Source organism: Rhinolophus hipposideros, assembly GCF_964194185.1.
Source record: "Rhinolophus hipposideros genome assembly, chromosome: 26".
NCBI classification, from domain to species: Eukaryota; Metazoa; Chordata; class Mammalia; order Chiroptera; family Rhinolophidae; genus Rhinolophus; species Rhinolophus hipposideros.
Window position 1 is genome coordinate 1,227,345 of NC_138072.1, and position 19,845 is coordinate 1,247,189.

The window sequence follows — 19,845 nt, forward strand, 5'->3', positions numbered from 1 at the left end:
CCTTCCCTGGGTGGGGAGCAGCCTGCTGCTCTGAGCTCCCAGCTCCCTGGCCCCAGGCCTTGGCCTCCTCAGTGCACACGGGCACCACTGTCCCAGCTGACAACTCCTGGCGCTGTGGCAGCTGCTGGCAGGACCAATCCAGAGGTCTCTGAGGGCTCACCTTCTCCGGCCACCCTCCCTCCCTCCTGGTCACTCAGTGGTGCAGCAGGGTCCCCCATGGGTGGCTTTGAATCTCATCTCCACCATCACGAATCGTGTGGCTTTGGGCTTGTTAGGTTGTCAGACTCAGTAACGTGGGGAGAAGCATTTCACAGGGCCGTCCTCACACGTTACAGGGGCTCCTTGTATATGAGCTTGACACGTAGGTTCTCAAAAACAGTGGGTGTCATCCTTTTCAGGAGCAGCATGGGCATGGAGACTGACCAGAAGGGGCAGGAGTGACATCAGTGACAATGATTCCGAGGAACCGGGCTGCACACGGCCAGGCTCCCGTTCTCAGGCTCGGCAATAGGCGGCTGGAAGTCCTTCTGCAGGCGTGCCTGAACCCCTCCTGCTGGGGCCCGGTCGCTGAGGAGGAAGCGCGGGTTGGTGGCAGGTCAGAGCCTGGCTCAGTGACTCAGTGTGCCCGGCAGACTAAAGGTCACAGGCTGATTCGTGTCTGTCCCCTGCCCGTGCGCGCGCGCGCGCGCGCGCACACACACACACACACACACACACACCCCTCCGCGGTGGAGCCACAGTACCTTGGAGCCAGGCCTGCGGATGTGGGCTGGGCGAGATAGGGGAGGTGCTGGCATCCAGGCAGCCTTCGCTCTGTCCCTCACGCTTGGGGACAGCTCACCCCGAGACAAGGCGATGAGCCGCCTCACTTCTCCATCCCCCCTGGGAGGTCCCACTAACCTCTGGGGTTCCTTTTCAGGGTTCAGGGAGGTGTTAGGCGTCCCTTAGGAGAAAAGAGCAGACAGGCTTGTACCCCCTGGGGCTTTTCCAGAAGGGACTAGTTACATTACTTACTTGGGCCGGTGGAGGGGTGATCGGGGTGCAGCTCTCAGATCCTTCTCCAAGCCTTTGAGGTGGACCCCTGTGAAAGGGGCTCTCTCCGCCCCAAAGTCCCCGAGTGCACATTACCCACAAGTGGGCGTCTGTATGCACGCAGTTCTCCCGAACTCTCCTGGGCTGATGGCTGCTAAAGGTGGTCTTCCTGGAAGACCTTGTGACCTCTTAGCCTTGTAAACTTCAATGAAATTATTTCATTTCTCTCTGAGCCCTCATTTGCAAATTAGGGGCAAAAACACCCACCTTACGCCTAAATGATTTGTGTGCAACGCATCCTGGGTACAATGTCTGGCTGAGAGGCAGTCCTGCTCCCTCACTGTGGTGGCGGCTGCTAACTGGGGGAGCTGGGTTCCAGGTACCAGCACCGGGAGGGGTGAGGAATCGCAGACCGTCTTTGTAATAATTGTCTAGGATTCCGGAACAGTTCTTGGCGAGTTATTTTAATATAGCCTGTTACCTCTCAGTGAGAAGTAAGTCTTTGCAAAGAGAAAGAGCCTGGGCTGCACCCTCAGGAGCTCAGGGTAAAGATTTGGGAGGCAGGTCAGTTAGGAACCAAAGGAGGGGCCCTTGCCAAATGAGAAGCTGAGCCAAACCCCAGGAACCCAAGGTCACTGGGAGGGGGAGGGGCAATTGGCTGTCTTTGTGTGTCTCGCGGAGGATGGGGTGGCCTGCTGTCCAGCTGGCCCCATCCTCTCCTCTGAGCCATGAAGTCCCGTGTGGGGGTCTGAGGTTCTGGGCAGCATACCCTTTGCAGAGGGAGTTTTTCTCGTTGGCATTCTCTCAGCGTCCCTGGGCCTGCCCTCCCCATCTTCTCTCGTCCCCTTCCGCGTCCTGTCCTCCTGGCTCCCCGAGGAGCCTGGAACTGCTGAGCTCAGCTCTTTCCGCAGGCACTGAGCTGGGGGTGGACCCTGAGCTGCGGTCAGTCAGTCAAGATGGTCCCTGCCACGTGCTCATTTCTCTGGTGCTGGGGATGGGTATGAGAATCACCGCGTCGCCCCAGCTCCCCCTCAGCTGTGCACAGAGGAAGCCCAGCAGCCCCGCGGGTGCCAGATCCTGCCTCTGAAAAGCTCTGGCCGTTCTCTGTGCTCGCACCCGGCTCCCACCGCCCTCAGGCTGCCCCGCTGCCAAGTGGCAAATAGACGGGGCTCTGTTCTGGGAGATTCAGGGCCTTTCTGAGAGGGGCTGTCCACCCGCCCCCCTGCAGGACCTGGGAGGGGTGGGGCTCGGGGCAAGGTGCCCTCAGGCATGATTCAGGAGGTCTCTGGTCAGAAATGACACGGGATGTTTGTTCCACAAAACTTCATTGACAAAAGCAGGCCACAGTTTGCCAGTCTGAGATTTTCAAACATTGCATTGAATTCTGATTTAGCTTGATTGCGGAGTTTTTCATGCCCCCGTAAATTTCGTGCTTGAGGTGAATGCCTCACTCACTTCTCCCTAGTCCTAGGTCTGTGGTTTCCTTGGAGGACCCCGGAAACTGGTTTCCATCCCTGACCTGTTACCCGCCATGTCCCCAGGGAGGAACAGGGCTATGAGTGGTTCCCGTCTTTCCTTCCCCCCCCATCTGGGGCTGGGTGGGGGCTGGGCAGCGGCTGGGCAGCCCACAGAAGTGACCTCACCCAGGTGGGGCCTGGAGGGCAATAGAGTTCTTAGAGGTCATGGAGCTGACAGGAGGAAGCAGGGGCTTGTCAAGGACCCTGGTCTCTGTCTCCCTGCCCTCTTGTCTCCTACCTGAGGAGCATGGGTTAGACTTCTCCACTGGGCAGTGTGGTGAGGAAGGAGCCCCAGGACACGGAGACGAGCCCTCGAGCACTGGGACAGCCGGTGTGCGGCCGGTGTGTGTACGGAGTCCTGGCCTGGCGGCTAAGGTGCTGCTGAGGGAGGAAGTTTACTTAAGGATTTGGGGATTGAGTTTCCCAGAGGAGGCAGTGGGGGAAGAAGGAGAGCCTGCCAGCCAGCCGGAGCCCATACTCACCATGCTCACGGGGCGTTCGACTGCCCACTCCAAGCCTCAGTGTTTCTCTCTGGAAAATGGGCTTTGAAGCCCGTTGCTGACAGCATCACTTACAGGGGTCCCAGGGTGGATGCCTGACCCACCCCTCAACTCTTGGACCCCAAAACCTTGGAGTGCCCTCCTCTGCATCCTCTCCCACACTGCTCTCATGCCTGCTCTCCTGTTCCTGGCACGCAGGCTCCCCAGGGGTCAGGGGGCTGGTTGGCGAAGGAGGAGTGTCATTCTCACTGATGGGCTGGGCTGCTGCCCCGCTCCCACTGTCTCCAGGGACCCTGATTCGATTTCCTCCAATCACCAGCATTGCCATCTGCCTGGGGTAATTAAATGGTGTTTGAATTGGATCCAGAAATCCCATTGCAAGCAGCCCACGTGGTGGGGAGGGTGTCTTTGGGAGCTGGAACTGGCCAGCAAAGCTGCAGGGTCCCCAGAGGCTGCCCATGTCAGGCCCCTGGCTCATGTGGGAGCCCCTGGATACCCTGGGGGGGAAGTGTGTGGCCCTGAGCCCACAAGCGCGGGGCAGCGCCAGGCCTCAGCCACCAGCCCTCCAGACGCTGCCCGGGGCCTGCGCTCCGCGTCATGGCCCTCCTCAGATGGCTGGGGGCTGTCCCCAGGATGTGAGCTGTTTGTCCCCGTGGCACCTCCTTTCCCCTCGGCATGCTGAGCCCTGCCCCTCGACTGCACGGTAGGGCAGGGTCATTGAAGACACAGTGTGCACAGCCTGGGTTCAAACCCCGTCTGCCCCTTCCTGTCTAGGCACCCACAAATGGCATAGTCGGTGCTTGGACACAGCCTGGCACACACGTGGGCACAGTTGTGTCAGCTGCCACCGTCAGTGGTGGAGGCAAGAGCCTTGCTGGCCTTGACGTCTTCCTGGAGGGTCAGGCGTCTGGTCTGGTGAGCTAGGGGCTGCGGCTCCCTTCTCAGTTGGAAACCAGTTCGGGGCTGGGGGGACTGAGAAGCTGGGTTCTGACTTCAGCTTGGCTCTGGACAGTTGCACAGGGTGAATGGGGTGGTGGTCTCCTCGGGTTTCTATCCTGTTAGCCTCCGTGACGGCAGAGCCCTGACCTGTGCGAACCTGTTCACACCTGAGGTTCTGAAGAAGACACCCTGGGCCACCATCTGTGGGAGAGCTGGGCTGGGCGTAGCTGACCCCCCCCCACCAAGTCCAGGGCCTTACCCCTCCCCCCGTCCCCACAGGAGCAGGATGCTGACACAGAGGCCCTGGGCCCTGGGTGGGTGGGGGCCAGCCTGGCCCTCTCCCTTCTCTTCTCTGGATAAATGTTGGCTTAGGCAACGGGGCCTGACAAGCAGCTCGTTGTCAGCACCCAGCGGACGGCAAAGGGCTGGCTTGAGTGAGCCCACGAGCAGTAGGGCCTAACCCGCCCGCTTTACTTTAGGTGTTTGGGGGACGTTTTTTTTCTGCCAATCCCTCCACGCATGCTCACTGACTCCCATCTGGTTGCCATGGCGACCTTGTCATGGCAATGGCTGCTCCAAGAGGGAGGAAGGAGACCACGGCTGGCACCCCACTCAGCCCTGATGCCAGTTTTCTTCTTTTTTCCAGGGGAGCCCCTGCCCCGCGATCTGGGGTGTGGGCCCCTCTGTGGAGGGCCGGTGTCCCTTCTAGAGGTCCCTGCCCATCTCAGTGAGCGCGAGCCTTGACCTGGTATGGCCGCTTTGGCTCCTGCAGAGGAACCAGAGCTGGTTCCCAACACTGTCCCATCAGGCTCTGGCTTCGGGGACGGGGCTCCTGAGCGGAGGACACTTGCAGCCCGCAGGCCTTGGCACAGGTCTGGCCTCCTCCAGAACTTAGCCTTGGGGAGCAGCCGGCCCCAAGCTTTGCCCAGGGCTTCCCTGGCACCAGGACCTGGGTTTGGCTCGCTCACATCCCGTTACATACCTGGGCCAAGTCGTTTGTAGTGAAGAATGGATGAGTTCATTTATGCGAAATCCTTTTAACACAGGTGCGACCTAGAGTGCTCAGTGAATGTTGGCGACGGCTGTTTGGGAGGTGTTGATGCTCTTTCTGTGATTGTTATTGTGTTACGACGAGAGCTGCCTTTGTCGTCGGGGCGGGGGTGCCTGAGCTCCCTTCCTTCTCCTCCAGCTTGTGGGCGCTGGCGCGGCAGGGGCCACGGCAGCCTGGCTGGCAGAGGGGACGGAGGGCTGACCGGCCTCTCTGTTCCCTGCAGGATCCGGCCGCAGCTGTCAAAGGAGAAGATTGAGGGCTGTCACATCTGTACGTCTGTCACGCCGGGGGAGCCCCAGGTGCTTCTGGGGAAGGACAAGGCCTTCACGTATGACTTTGTGTTCGACCTGGACACGTGGCAGGAGCAGATCTACACAACCTGTGTGAGCAGGCTCATCGAGGGCTGCTTCCAGGGCTACAATGCCACCGTGCTGGCCTACGGGCAGGTGAGCAGCTCCGCTCCACTGTGGCCTCGTGTCCCTGTCGCTGGGACGGCACCCCACCTCGATTACAGCTGCCGGCTCTCCTGTCGTCTGTGGGTGCCGCAACGCTCCGGCTGTCAGCCAGAGTGACCGTCAGAGGGTGTGGCTTTGGGGTCAGGATGGGGCCAGGGACGCGGGCTGGGAGGTCACGGAATTGGGGGGTGCTGGCTAACACCTCCCTCCATCTTGGCTATGCAGACGGGGGCCGGGAAGACGTACACCATGGGCACCGGCTTCGACACGGCGATGGCTGACGAGGAGCAGGGCATCATCCCGAGGGCCATCGCCCACCTCTTTGGGGGCATCGCCGAGCGCAAGCGGCAGGCGCAGGAGCAGGGAGTGGCTGGGCCTGAGTTCAAAGTCAGCGCGCAGTTCCTGGAGGTGCTTTGGCCTCGCGGGTGGGCAGGAAGGGGACTTGGGGACAGCAAGGCCATGGGAGCGGGGCTCTCCTGCAGGGCGATGGGGTGGGCCTAGGGATTATGGAGGCATTGCAAGGTGATGAGTTCCCCACTGCTGGAAGCATCCAAGCAACAGCTTGCAATGGTGGAATGCTCTGAACGGGTTTCCTGTGTCAGATGCAGCTTGAGTCAGGGGGGTTACAGGACTCGTTCTTCATACCAGGACTCGTTCTCAGTGAGGACACTTATGAGCCATTGGGCAAGTCATTTCAGAGCTCTGAACGATGGGGTGATGTGTCTCCTTGGGGACGTTGTGAGGCCAACATGGCAGCACATACCTGGCACATAGTGAGAACGCTGGTGCTCGCCCACCCGTCCGGCCTCCGCTCGGTCCCTCCGAGTGGCCTGCCCTGTCCATGTCTGGCTGAGGGCCTTCCTGGCCCTCTGAGGCTTCTCTGTCCCCAGGAAGGAAGGTCCTCCAGAAGGGCCTGCCTCTCTGGGACAGTGTCAGTGTCGAGACCCAGGATTGTGCAGCTAGAGGCTTTGGGGGTGTCTCAGAGGAGCGTCTGGGAAGGCGGGTGGACATGGACCTGACCAGGCCCCTCCTCTGGGACACCGGAACCAGGCAACTCTGGTTCTGAGCATGTGACACCACAACCCCAGCCACCCTCTGCTCTGACTGCAGCCCTGTCCGGGTCACCGAGCCCCACCCTGCCCACCGCCTCACCTGGGTTCCGTCCGTGGACACGGGGTGGCTGCTTTCCCCGTGGGGGACTCTCTTAGACTTGAGAGTTTTTCTTTGTCCTTCTGGACTTTTGCTTCTGATGGAATGACTGCGCGTGTGTGTGTGTGTGTGTGTGTGTGTGACCTGCTGTTGTGAATCTCTGTAAGCTTTCTCATCTCATCGTTATCCTCCTTTCTCCATCCTGTTGCCATGGCGATCCCCAAAGAGCAGGCCAGTTCCTAGAAAACCCACGGCAAAGGGTGAACCACAAGCGGTTAAATGATGCCGGGTCTGTCCTAACAGACAGACGGACACCATGGCACCCACTTCTGCACCAGTCCCTTCCGTTTCCTCTTCCTCTTCCTGTGAGGTATTTCTGTCCTTTTAAGGCCATCAAAGCCTCGGATGTCTGAGGACGGCAGGCTGCCCCTTCCCCGTACAGGATTCTTTTGGCTGGGCCATTTTCCTGCTGCCCAGCTCCCTCCCAGCCTGGAGAACATCCCAGTCGTTCAGCAGGAGACACTTCCTGCTGGTGACCCCAAACGCAGGAGTGTCCAAGGCTGAGACCATCCGAAATGGGGCGACTGCTCCTGGCGAGGCCACCTCCCCACCAGGTCTCACAGGGCTCTCCCCAGGAGGCCAGACCTCTTTCTCTCCTGAGCAGAGTGCAAGGCACACAGACATGTCACCTCGACCCCAGGGACCTTCGGGATCAGGGCGCTGCTCCTACACTCTCCACTGAACTCAGCTTTCCTGTCCCTCATCTGAAACCATGTCCCCACCACCTCTCTCCAAGCCCAGTGACACAATAGGATTGTCCCAAATCATAGTTCAATCTTCTTCATCTACATCTAGGACCCGAGAGCTCTGGTTCCCTTTGGGTCCCCAGCCCTCCGCTGTAACTGAATGCTTGTACCTTGGAGAGTGGTGGAGCCGCCGCAGGGTGGTCCTACCCACCACCCAGCTGTCCCCACACTTGTCCAGGAGAAAGACTGTGGAACCCAGAACCCGGAGGGGCCCGGGGTTGTCAAGTTAGCCACCCAGAGCCTCAGTTTCCACATCTGCAAAATGGAGCTTGTTTGTAAACATGAGAAAAGTCCTGGGGCCCCGGGCCACAGCCATGCAGCCCCAGCAGCTGTCTCCTTCCCGCACAGCTGTACAACGAGGAGATCCTGGACCTGTTTGATAGCACCCGTGACCCCGACGCCCGCCACCGCAGGTCCAACATTAAGATCCACGAGGACGCCAACGGTGGCATCTACACCACGGGCGTCACCTCCCGCCTCATCAGCTCCCAGGAGGAGGTGAGCGAGCACTGGGGGGCGGGGCGGGCAGGGAAGGCGGGCGGCACCACCGGGTCCTCACCTCGGCCCCCTCTGCAGTTGATCCAGTGCCTTCGGCAGGGGGCCCTGTCGCGTACCACGGCCAGCACGCAGATGAACGTGCAGAGCTCCCGTTCCCACGCCATCTTCACCATTCACCTGTGCCAGATGCGCGTGTGCACCCAGCCTGAGCTGGTGAGGAGCCCGGGCCGAGTAGGGGCAGCTCGGGAAGGCGGGAGGGGGAAGCAGCCAGCTCAGTGGAGCTGCAGGAGGTCTGGGCCTCGCGCCTGAGGCCGCCTGCCTTCTGTTGCAGGTGAATGAGGCGGTGATGGGACTTCCTGAGGGCACAGCTCCCACGCGGGAGTATGAGACGCTCACGGCCAAGTTTCACTTTGTGGACCTGGCCGGCTCCGAGCGGCTGAAGCGGACAGGGGCCACCGGCGAGCGGGCCAAGGAGGGCATCTCCATCAACTGCGGCCTGGTAGGCGCCCGGTGGTCAGCAGCCCTAAAGCCCGCGTGGCTCGTCTGGACCCTTCTGAGGACCCAGGACCCACGGCGACCCAGTCGCCCTGTGCCTCTGGCCAGCTGCCGGCCAGGGCACCTGTGTCACCACTGTGGGGCCTTTGACCTTTCACACTTACCCTTGCCCCCAATGTCCCAACTTCACTAACTTATCATATCCGCCTGTAAACCCTCCCAGGGAGCCTAAGGGCCACTGGGGTCAGCAAGGCAGGTGCAGGCAGCTTGGGGGCTGTGCTGTCCCTCCCTGAGTGCTTCTCGAGTGCTGGAGTCTGTCTCCCACAGCTCGCCTTGGGTAACGTGATCAGCGCCTTGGGGGACCAAAGCAAGAAGGTGGTACACGTGCCCTACCGGGACTCCAAGCTGACTCGGCTCCTCCAGGACTCACTGGGGGGCAACAGGTACTGGCCAGCACCCAAGCAGGGGTGGGAGGCCAGCTTCCTGGAGAACAGGATGGGAGGGTTTGGAGTGTGAAGGCCCCGGGGCTGAGGAGACCTCCCCACTCCAGGCTGTGAGTGTGGGACACAGAAGCCTTGACGTACCCGTGGCCTTTGGCCAATATGGTGGACTGTTTCCTTATCAGCACAATAGGGAGGGACAGTCCTACAGGAAGTGACAGAGCCCAGATGGGGTGATAGGTGGGCTATGCTAAGGAGGTGGAGGGCTGTCGCTCTGGCCCTGACACGTCCCAGCCCCCCGACATTGCCAGCTGCCTGGTCTATGGGTCCCACCCTTGCCCAAGTGGTTCAGGTCCCCCCATCCCAAGTTCTGCCCTGTGAACACTCAGGTCCTCAGGGCAGCAAGGCAGTGGGGGAGGGGTGAGCAGGAGCCCTGCTTCCGGGGGTCGGCTGTGCCCTTTGACCCTCAGTCCACCCCAGCCAGACCATCATGATCGCCTGCGTGAGCCCCTCTGATCGGGATTTCATGGAGACGCTCAACACCCTCAAATACGCCAACCGGGCACGCAACATCAAGAACAAGCTGGTGGTGAATCAGGACAAGACCAGCCAGCAGATCAGCGCTCTGCGGGCCGAGATTGCGCGCTTACAGATGGAGCTGATGGAGTACAAGGCGGTGAGCTCACACCGCAGCACTCGGCCTCTGTGGCACAGATCATCTGCATAGGACACGCTCAGCCAGGTGTTTTCATGTCTGCAGAACATGCCGTGTTGGGCCAGATGAGACTCCTTGATGGTGGCACAAAATAAGAATAGTGGATGGGACCACATCGTGTAGTGTGCTGGGTGTGAGGGGCAGGGGGGACCGCTGGCCCTCCTCACTCAGATGGTCAGGGAGGGCATCCTGGAGGCGGGGGCCTTTTACATGGATTTTGAAGAATGAATGAATATCAGCAAAAAAGTAGAGCGGGCATGTAGGGTGTGAACCAACCGCGCACATGGTAACAGAGATGGGGAAAACGGGTGCTGTAAGGGAGGTGCCCAAGTCCACGTGACTAAAGCAGACATCAGCGGCTCGGGTCCCTGCCTGGATCTGGCTGGCACATAAGGGGGGGTTGGGTTTGACTTGTCCTTGGTTTTAAAAGAAGGCAACTTAGTGGTCAGCCTTTCCGAAAATTAGGGAGTTCCCGTTTTTTTTTTTTTTTAACAATGTGGAGACCTAACAACACAGGGCACTAGATTGGCTGGAGGGACATAGCAACTGGCTCTTTCGACTGAGTCCATGACTGTTTGCTCCACTCCCCATCACGCCCTGTTGTCTCACACCCAGACTTACTGATTTATGCCAACTGCCCGGGCCCCAGAGGGTTTGGCCCCTGGGTTAGCATTTATGGAGACAGGAAGGTGAGCCGTGGAGAGGGAGGCCTGGGATGGCTGGTCTCAAATGTTGGACGTTTCTGTTATCACGGGAGCCATGTAAGGCTTCAGAGCATGGGAGACAGGGGCTGTGTTCCGGGAAACGTTTCTCCTCCCTGGGAGCTCTGGCCCCTGATGGCTCTCCTGCCCCTTCCCCCAGGGCAAGAGGGTGACTGGGGAGGATGGCAGTGAGGGCTACAGTGACCTGTTCCGGGAGAATGCCATGCTGCAGAAGGAGAACGGGGCCCTGCGCCTGCGAGTAAAGGCCATGCAGGAGGCCATCGATGCCATAAACAATCGTGTCACCCATCTCATGAGCCAGGAGGCCAACCTGCTGCTGGCCAAGGCCGGTGAGTCGGGGAGCCCCAGACCGGCTCGCAACACCAGCGGCTAGTCCCCACCCACCCGGGATCTGACGGCTCACAGATGAATGCATTCATGTATTTTTTCCAGTTAATTTTAAAATTTGTTCTTATGATACAAGTAAGCATAAATACATCACCTTGATTGACAGGCACATGTAAAGTGAAAGGTTAACACCCCTCCTGTCCATTTCTTAGAAGGAGCCTCTGGGAGCAGCTCGCTGCTCATTTCCCCGCAGCTTTCTCAGAACCTTTGCTCTCAGTATGAATGTATATTCCCACAAAGCCGTGTGTGCGTGAGTGCGTGTGTGTGAATACCGTGGCTTTTTCCTTTTCTATATATGAAGTCACACATATTGTCCTGTGACTCCCTCTTTCACTTACTTTCCATGTTGAAACCTATAAACCTACCTGATTCTTTTAAACTGCAGTGTTCCCCCTGTGAGGATGACAAGTCATTTGTGGTGACAGCCCTCTGCGGAGGGACGTTTGGCTGCATCTCGTGTCTCCCTGTCACCAACAGTGCTGCACACATCTGTGCACTGGATAAATCTTTCTCCATACAGATGTCTCTTTGTCAAAGGCCTGTGTGTGCGGCCCTATCAGGGGCACTGAGGTCAAGGCCAGCGGGCTAGAGCTGAGGGTCCCTCTTGTTGTTACCCCCCCCAGGTGACGGCAACGAGGCCATTGGCACGCTGATCCACACCTACATCCGGGAAATAGAGGAGCTACGGTGAGCGAGCCACACCCTGGGAAGGCTGGCGGCCTTGGCGGGCGGGCCGACCTCCGGCTCATCCACCCACACGCTGTCCCCACACGCTGTCCCCACAGGACAAAGCTCCTGGAGAGCGAGGCCATGAATGAGTCCCTGCGTCGCAGCCTGTCCCGGGCCTCGGCGCGGGGCCCCTACTCCCTGGGGGCATCTCCGATGGCCTTCGGGGGCAGCCCAGCCAGCTCCATGGAGGACGCGTCCGAGGTGATTCGCAGGGCCAAGCAGGACCTGGAGAGGCTAAAGAAGAAGGAGGTCAGGCAGCGGAGGAAGAGGTGAGCGCCTCTCCCCAGCTTCCCGCAGGAGGTACTGCCCAGGCTTACCTGGGGAGGCCCTGAGCAGACTTGCCCAACCTTGGGGTGGAGGCCACCGGCTTTCTCCACGGCTGTCACTCCCCAAGGAGAGGGAGCGTGGACAGTCCTGGAGTTAACTCGGGGCCAGGAGCTGGAGGAACCCCATCCACCCCATGCACACGGGACAGGACATTCCTCTCCCAGAGGACAGCCTGGCCACCTGCTCGGGCAGGTTCGGTCCCCTAACCTAGCCTCCCCTTCACTCCTGGGCAGCCCAGAGAAGGAGGCCTTCAAAAAGAGGGCAAAACTCCAACCGGAAAACAGTGAGGAGACTGATGAGAATGACGACAACGAGGTGGAGGAGGTGAGCGCGCCCGGCCCTCCCCTCCTGCTTGCCCAGGTCCCTCCTTATGCCTGGAGGGAAGGGGCCTCTGGTTGCCATGGTGATGCCCACCCTTCAGTCCCCCACCTCATCCCAAACGGGCAGAGCCTGGGCTGCTGGGGGAAGTGGCTGGGACTCTTCCAGGAGGGGATCGGGCACAAGGGCCCCCCCGCAGCTCTGACCACCGCATTCCCCACCTCCTGACACACCTGCCCTGGACCGGCCTGTGCTTCTGGGAGCCCCTCCCCGGAGGCGGGCCCCGGCCCAGGCGGGGCAGGACCACTGACCCAGCCGTAGTGGCGCTTCTGCCTAGGAGGAAGAAGACCGAGACGAGAGTGGCTGTGAGGAAGAGGATGAGGACTCGGGCAGCGAGGAGAGCCTGGTGGGCTCCGACTCAGACCCCGAGGAGAAAGGTGCGTGCGCCCCAGGGTCCCACTTCTAGGCAGCGCCGAGCCGGGACAGGGTGCTCAGGCCGGCTTTCTGGTTGGGAGCCCCTGAGCCCGAAGCCCCTGGGGTGGGGACGGGCCCCTGAGACCTCAGATCTCAAAGACAGTGATGTGCAGGGCCGGGAGCTCTCGGCCATGACACCAAACACCAGTGACGATGGCGCCACTCAGCGCTCCTGCCTGCTGGGCACTGCCGACCTTGACCTTTGGGTGGCCTGGTTCTCAGTCCTCACGACCTCCCCCGCCCAGCTGGGTCCCATGTGGTCAATGACAGGCTGGCTGTGGCCTCTGGGCACCCACTCAGCCTTGCATTTCGGGGGCTGCTCTTTAAATGTGTCGCCCCACGTGGCAGCACCTACCCCTGTGGGCCTCCAGCCTCTGGTCACCGCCCGGTCGAGGGTGACCAGACGAAGGCCCCCGGGCCCCATGCCATGGCGCTGGGTCAGGCCCGTCTGTGCCCCACAGAGGTGAACTTCCAGGCCGACCTGGCTGACCTGACGTGTGAAATCGAGATCAAGCAGAAGCTGATCGACGAGCTGGAGAACAGCCAGCGGCGGCTGCAGACGCTCAAGCACCAGTACGAGGAGAAGCTGATTCTGCTGCAGAATAAGATCCGCGACACGCAGCTGGAGCGCGACCGCGTGCTGCAGAACCTCAGTGAGGCCCCGCCCACCGCACGCTGGCCCCGCCCCATCTCCCCCAGACTCCTCCCCCGTACAAAGCTCCACCCACTCCCTGGATTTACCTGATCTGGGTGGGCAGGAGATGAGGGGTTGCTTCTGACCCGTGGACGATGCCTTTCGACCACAGTCCAACAGTTCTTATGTCGAACCCTAGTTCTATGCTACATTTTAAATGATTATGTGTTTTGGTATCGTCTTGAGTATTAGAATCCTTTATCTTAGGAGCCTTTGACACTCCTCTGCTTGTTTTCCTCTGCTCAGTTCCTTGGAATTTTCCTCTGAACCTATTTATAAACCTACAGCTCACAGTCTGTCTTCCTTATGCTGCTCTTCAGCCCATTCATTCATTCACTCATTCACATATTCAGCAAACATCTGTGGAATAAATACATCTCACAGAGCAGACGTTATTCTAGGTGCCGGAGATATGGAGTGAGTGGGATCCCTGTGGTTGTGAAGGGTACATGCCAGTGGGGAGACACAGGCAGAAATCAGATAATTAAGCAGAATCTGTACCGTGTCAGAGGGTGAGAAGTGTTACAGAAAAAATATAGCAGGGAAGGAGGACAGAGAGTGCTGGCCAGTGGCTTGGTTTTAACAGGACAGTCCTGGAAATCTTTGCTGAGAGAGTGACATTTGCACAGACGTGAAGGAGGTGACACAGTCTTCCCGCAGCATGACTGCAGGGAAGGGCATTCCAAGCAGAGGGAGCAGAAGATGCCCAGCCCTGAGGCAGGCGTGTGCCTGGCATGCCGTTGGAATGACAAGGGGGGGCAGATGGCTGGAGTAAGGGGACAGTAGCAAGAGAGGAGAGCCGAGAAAGTGGGACCAGGTCATGTTGGTCATGATAAGCACGTTGCCTCGTCCTCTGAGGGAAGTGGAAGGGGTGGACTTTTGAGACAGGGATGTGATGTAAATTTTAAAAGCATTTTGAGAAGATCGCTCTGGCTGCTGTGTAGGGGAACGCGCATGGAACCTGAGACGTTAGGAAACTGTTGTAAGGATGCGAGCGGGAAGGGCCTTGGACATCTTCCACTCTGATCCCCTCACTGTGTAAATCTAGAAGGAGGTGCAGAGAGGGGTGTGAGCTCGCCAAGGTCAAGCAGTGAGACCAGGCCCCAGGCCCCGCCCCTCCCGGCTGAGCCCACAGCTGACAGCTGCGGGGGGATTGTGGGGGCATCGCCACAGCTGCCTGTTTCTCTCTCCCGCTGCCCTCAGGCACCATGGAGTGCTACACGGAGGAGAAGGCCAATAAGATCAAGGCTGACTACGAGAAGAGGCTGCGCGAAATGCATCGCGACCTGCAGAAGCTGCAGGCCGCGCAGAAGGAGCATGCACGGCTGCTCAAGAACCAGTCGCGCTACGAGAGGGAGCTGAAGAAGCTGCAGGCGGAGGTGGCCGAGATGAAGAAGGCCAAGGTAGGGGCAAGGGCCTGGGGCATAGACCCAGGGCTGGCCGTGGGGAGCAGGCTGAGAGTCCCTTACGGTGTTACAGTCACTGCCGTCTGTGTGGACGGGCTCGACACAACACCGCCTGGTTCGGCCCGGCCTGGTCCTGCGGGGCTTGTCCAGGGTGACAGCACCTTCCCCCAAGAGAGGGACAGGCCAGGGTCTCCAGGGGACCCCGCTCGACACTGCCCCCTGTGGGAAGCTCCGTTACTGGGGTCTCTGCTCCATGTACCGTGGACCCTCCAACAACACAGCTTCCAACTTCGTGGTTTGCTTATACACAGATTGTCTTCAATAAATACCGTAAAAGTATTTTCTCTTCCTTATGATTTTCTTAATAACATTTTCTTTTCTGTAGTTTATGCTATTGTAAGAGTACAACGTATAATACACGCAACACACAAAAAATGTGTTGTTCGACGGTGGATGTTATTGGTAAGGCTCCCAGTGAATACTAAGCTATTAGTAGTTAGGTTTTTGAGGAGTCAGAAGTTATATACAGATTTTAACCTGAGCCGGGAGTCAGCACCTTGGCCCCTGCATTGTTCAAGCGCCAATTGTATACGTAAGGCCTCTGCCTGTGATAAGTATCATCCATCATAATATGTTATTAATTATAGTTACTTGGCTGTATGACTTGAAATCACTTTTTCCTCTCTGAGCTCTTGTTGATAAACTGGGAGTGATAATGCATCTGTCATGATTGTCACAGGCCAGTGCCTGGCGTGTAGCACAGCCTGGACAAACACTGCTGGTGTCACTATTGTCACCGTGAGCCTGGCGTTGGATCCTCTCCTCCCTTCCCTTCCACCCTGCCACTTGCCTCCAGCAACCTGGGCTGGTCCTAGAATAGCCAGACCCAGGACGGTGGCTTTGGGTGAGGGCCACCAGGCGCTGTGACATTCGGAGCAGTGGGGGCCAGGGTTGGTCATACCTGCATGACTGGGCTGGCAGTAAGGCCACTCCTTTTGGCCGGTCACCCAGGACAGGGACAGACTCTCACCCAGACCCCGAGTGCTGCCTGCAGGCCGCCCTTCCCACCTACCCAGCGTCCTCAGAGCTGCCACTCCCTGCAGGGTGCTGGCCACCTGCCCAGCCCTGTCCCACCATTGTCCCCTCTTCCCGTCCCAGGTGGCCCTGATGAAGCAGATGCGTGAGGAGCAGCAGCGGCGACGGCTGGTGGAGACCAAGAGGAACCGGGAGATCGCGCAGCTGAGGAAGGAGCAGCGGCGACAGGAGGTGAGGGGCAGCCCTGAGGAGCCCTGAGCCCTCGGCTTCCAGCACTCCCGGCGTCCCCTTGGGACTGGCACAGGAGGGCCGGACCCCTGCAGCCCCATGCTATTCAGAGGAGCGACTCGGCCCCAGCCAGGGGCAGGAACATGCCCGAGGTCACCAGCGAGCAGAGCCAGGACTGGGCGTCGTCCAGACAAGCCCCCTCACCCAGGAGTCATTGCCTGTGGTGGGGAGGAGAGGCTGCGAGAATCACCCTGTGAAGAAAGGGGCCTGTTGTGACCTCTGGGACCGGGGCAAAGCTCTGGACTCCATTCTGTCAGAAACCAGGGTCTCACCTCTGTGCCCCAGCCCTGAGTGTGGACCCCACCTCTTCTCACCTGCAGTTCCAGATCCGAGCTCTGGAGTCCCAGAAACGGCAGCAGGAACTGGTCCTGAGGAGGAAGACCCAGGAGGTGAGCGTGGCCCCCACGTAACCCCCTTCTGATTCTGCCGGAGCCGGGGGAGGGGGGGAACCAGTTGCAGTGGCCTTGGCACTCTCCTTTCCCTCAGCAGACACAGGTGCTAACCTGGGGTGACTCCTGTTAGAAGGGCAGACTGCAGGCTCTAGGCCCACATGCCGGAGATGTTAATTGTTAAAAAGAGGTGCAGGTCTCTTTTGTGTTCATTTTGCATCAAACAGAGGCCCCGTGGCCCTTTCTCAGTCCTAAGCCCAGGTCAGAATGGAGTGGCCCCTGTATTCTCCCTGTCTGACACCCCCCCAGTCTGGGCATTTTCTGGGTTCTGGGGTAGCCTGCTCACTGGGTCCCTCTCGGCCCCCAGGTTTCTGCACTGAGGCGTCTGGCCAAGCCCATGTCTGAGCGGGTGGCGGGGCGTGTGGGAGTGAAGCCGTCCACACTGGACTCAGGGGCTGAGGTGTCGGCCAGCACTACGTCGTCAGAGGCAGAATCGGGGGCCCGCTCGGTCTCTAGCATCGTACACCAGTGGAACCGCAAAATCAACCATTTCTTGGGGGACCACCCCACGTCCACTGTCCATGGCACCCGCCCTGGCAGGTGAGGTGAATGTGCAGTACCCGGCCTGGAAATCTGGGGTGGGGCCAGGCAGAGGCGGGGCCCTCGGGGCAGTGCAGAGTTTGAGAGTGGCCCCGCTCAAACCCCCGTTGCCTCTGTCTCCAGAAAGAAGTTCCAGAAGAAGGGAGCCAGCCAGAGCTTCAGTAAAGCTGCGCGGCTCAAGTGGCAGTCCCTGGAGAGGAGGGTCGTTGACATCGTCATGCAGAGAATGACCATTGTCAACCTCGAGGCCGACATGGAGCGGCTCATCAAGGTGGGCGCGGGACTCGCCTCAGCCAGCTGCACCCTCCGGCCTGCCCCCCACCCCCGCTTCTTGCACTTGCTCTGCAATCCGGAGGTGCTGGGGTCCCCCAGAGGCCAGCCTGGGGAGAGCTGCGGGCCGCGCTGGACAGCTCCCTGAGACCGCCGCCTCGGCCTCCCCCTAGAAAAGGGAGGAGCTGTTTGTCCTGCAGGAGACGCTGCGCAGGAAGCGGGAGCAGCTGCAGGCAGAGAGCCCGGAGGAGGAGAAGGGGCTGCAGGAGCTGGTGGAGGAGATGGAGGTGCTGGCCGCCAACATCGATTACATCAACGACAGCATCTCCGACTGCCAGGCCACCATCGTGCAGCTGGAGGAGACCAAGGTGCCTGTGCGGTCTGCGGGCTGGAGGCACAGGGGTACGTGGGTGCGTGGGTGGGTGGGTGGGTGGGCGCAGTCCTGTGACAAGGGGTCTCTGCCTCCGGGTTCCAGGAGGAGCTGGACTCCACAGACACCTCAGTGGTCATCAGCTCCTGCTCCCTGGCTGAAGCCCGCCTCCTGCTGGACAACTTCCTCAAGGCGTCCATCGACAAGGTGGGCCAAGCGCCTGCTGGGTGGGACCCCCAGGGAACCGCTGTCTCTGTGATCGACAGGCTGGCTCCTCCCACCCACGTCACTGACAGGCTCTGGCAAGCCTCCGCACTTCCCAGCCCCTGGTTCCGGGCTGCAAAGCTGGGGTGATGACACACGAAACCTGGGGCTTGGTGCATGGCTTTACTGAGATGACACATGTGAGGGGCTTGGCGTGCTGCCCAGCTCACAGCAGGGCCTCCATTAAAGTGACCCTGCTACTGGGCCAGGCCCATCCAGAGCAGGGCTGGGCCCAAGTCTGCTGGAGGTGGAGCAAAGTGTGCGTATGCTGGAGCGGGGCAGCGAGAGGCAGACGGATGGACTCAGGACGGTTTATGCTAGGACGCAGGTGTCTTGTGTTCCTGTCTGCGGGACAGAGAGCCGGCCAGAGAATGTGGTCCCTCCCCCGAGCTGTGGGACAAGCACCATGGGCCACACGTGTGCGGCAGCTCTGGGGAGGGCAGGAGCCTGCTCTCCTGGACGCCTCACCGGTCCCCAGGGAGCTCTCAGCTCCTTTGTGTCTTCGGGGAATGTTAGCCAGCTCGAGCTGCCACGGCGAAGTGCCACCCGCTGGGCGGCCTAGGAACAGACATCTTCCAGCAGTTTTGGAAGCTGGTGCTGCGTGTGGGCAGGGGGCTTCCTCTGAGGACTTTCCCCTTGGCTTGTAGACAGCCACCTTCTCCCTTTACCTGGTCATCCCTCTGAGTGTGTCTGTGTCCTGTCCTTTTCCTATAAGGACACCAGTCATATGGATTAGGGCACCTAAAGACCCCATTTTAACTTAATTATCTCTTTACAAAACGCATCCCCAAATACGGTAGTCACATTCTGCGGTACTGGGGGTTGCGGAGTCAATATATGAGTTTCGGGAGACACAGTTCAGCCCTAACGGGGAGTGTATCCTAAGGTGACCTCCACTGGTGTGTATATATATGTGGGAAAGTCAAGGGGGCCGGGGGTACCTCTCAGATCTGTGACAGGTCCTGGGAGTCATCCGGGCGCCTCCAAGGTCTCTGGGAGCAGGTCACCCGTGTGAGGGCAGCGGCGGGGTGCCCACAGCCCTAGGCCAGGAAGGGTCATTCAGGCCTTGCTCCCTGCCCTCAGGGGCTGCAGGTGGCACAGAAAGAGGCACAGATCCGGCTGCTGGAGGGACGGCTGAGGCAGACAGACATAGCGGGCTCCTCCCAGAACCACGTGCTCCTGGACGCCCTGCGTGAAAAGGCCGAGGCATGCCCCGAACTGCAGGCCCTCATCTACAACGTGCAGCAGGGTACGTGGGGCACACAGGCCTTGGGCTCCCACCTGGGGCCCCCCTCCCAGGGCGCCGCCAGAGGCCCAGTGTGATCGCAGTGGGCGAGATTTGGGAGGGAGGCCTACTGCAGCCTCACACCCTGCCCTCCCTCCCCGCCTCGCAGAGAACGGCTACGCCAGCACGGATGAGGAGGTGTCGGAGTTCTCAGAGGGGAGGTGAGTCCCACGTGAGGAGTGCGAGGCTGGCTCGGCGTGTCCCTAGGGCCGGGGCTGAGGCTGGATTGGGCTCTTTGGGCCCAGAGCACCAGGGCACAGGCTGTCGGGGTCCTGAACCCCTCCTGCTTTTTCCTTAGCTTCTCCCAGTCATTCGCCATGAAAGGGTCCACCAGCCACGATGATTTCAAGTTCAAGGTGAGTTCCTTGGGAGGCGGACTGGGCTCCCCAAGCCTGGTCTCCCACCTTCTCGTGGTTCTTCCCTCCCACCTTACCTCCAACTGGGGTGGAGGTCTAAGAAGGAGCTAGCCTGGAATTGGGGGGTGCCCAGCTTTGTACGGGGTACAGTGCATTCTTTCTGAGGTGGGTGGAAGATGGGAGAAGTGTCCGGAGCCACTGCCCAGTGACGTCACCGTAGCCAGAGACCCCACTTTCAAGATCTCCTTGTTCCCCACCCCAGACTCGCCTCTTGCTCTGGGCCGCAGACTAACTGTAGATTTCTAGTAATTGTACATACAGACTATCGATCCCT

The 19,845-nt window shown here is 59.8% G+C and overlaps 1 protein-coding gene across 4 annotated transcripts in view; it reads left to right on the top strand.

Moving 5' to 3' along the window:
• Positions 1 to 19,845, top strand: part of KIF21B (kinesin family member 21B) — a 39,254-nt gene that overhangs the window by 5,369 nt on the left and 14,040 nt on the right. For all 4 annotated transcript variants that reach the window (XR_013992647.1, XM_081038947.1, XM_081038945.1 and 1 more), the window contains exons 2-24: positions 5,263 to 5,485; positions 5,720 to 5,902; positions 7,798 to 7,947; positions 8,026 to 8,160; positions 8,279 to 8,446; positions 8,770 to 8,885; positions 9,363 to 9,558; positions 10,459 to 10,648; positions 11,330 to 11,393; positions 11,492 to 11,704; positions 11,996 to 12,086; positions 12,418 to 12,517; positions 13,016 to 13,207; positions 14,452 to 14,651; positions 15,813 to 15,920; positions 16,298 to 16,366; positions 16,734 to 16,966; positions 17,090 to 17,237; positions 17,410 to 17,604; positions 17,712 to 17,813; positions 18,954 to 19,119; positions 19,265 to 19,316; positions 19,454 to 19,511. Coding sequence is in view for 3 of the 4 variants with exons in the window: in XM_081038947.1 (XP_080895073.1) it covers positions 5,263 to 5,485; positions 5,720 to 5,902; positions 7,798 to 7,947; positions 8,026 to 8,160; positions 8,279 to 8,446; positions 8,770 to 8,885; positions 9,363 to 9,558; positions 10,459 to 10,648; positions 11,330 to 11,393; positions 11,492 to 11,704; positions 11,996 to 12,086; positions 12,418 to 12,517; positions 13,016 to 13,207; positions 14,452 to 14,651; positions 15,813 to 15,920; positions 16,298 to 16,366; positions 16,734 to 16,966; positions 17,090 to 17,237; positions 17,410 to 17,604; positions 17,712 to 17,813; positions 18,954 to 19,119; positions 19,265 to 19,316; positions 19,454 to 19,511 (3,352 nt within the window). In the remaining variant the exon portion in view is untranslated. The remainder of the gene's footprint in view (positions 1 to 5,262; positions 5,486 to 5,719; positions 5,903 to 7,797; positions 7,948 to 8,025; positions 8,161 to 8,278; positions 8,447 to 8,769; positions 8,886 to 9,362; positions 9,559 to 10,458; positions 10,649 to 11,329; positions 11,394 to 11,491; positions 11,705 to 11,995; positions 12,087 to 12,417; positions 12,518 to 13,015; positions 13,208 to 14,451; positions 14,652 to 15,812; positions 15,921 to 16,297; positions 16,367 to 16,733; positions 16,967 to 17,089; positions 17,238 to 17,409; positions 17,605 to 17,711; positions 17,814 to 18,953; positions 19,120 to 19,264; positions 19,317 to 19,453; positions 19,512 to 19,845) is intronic.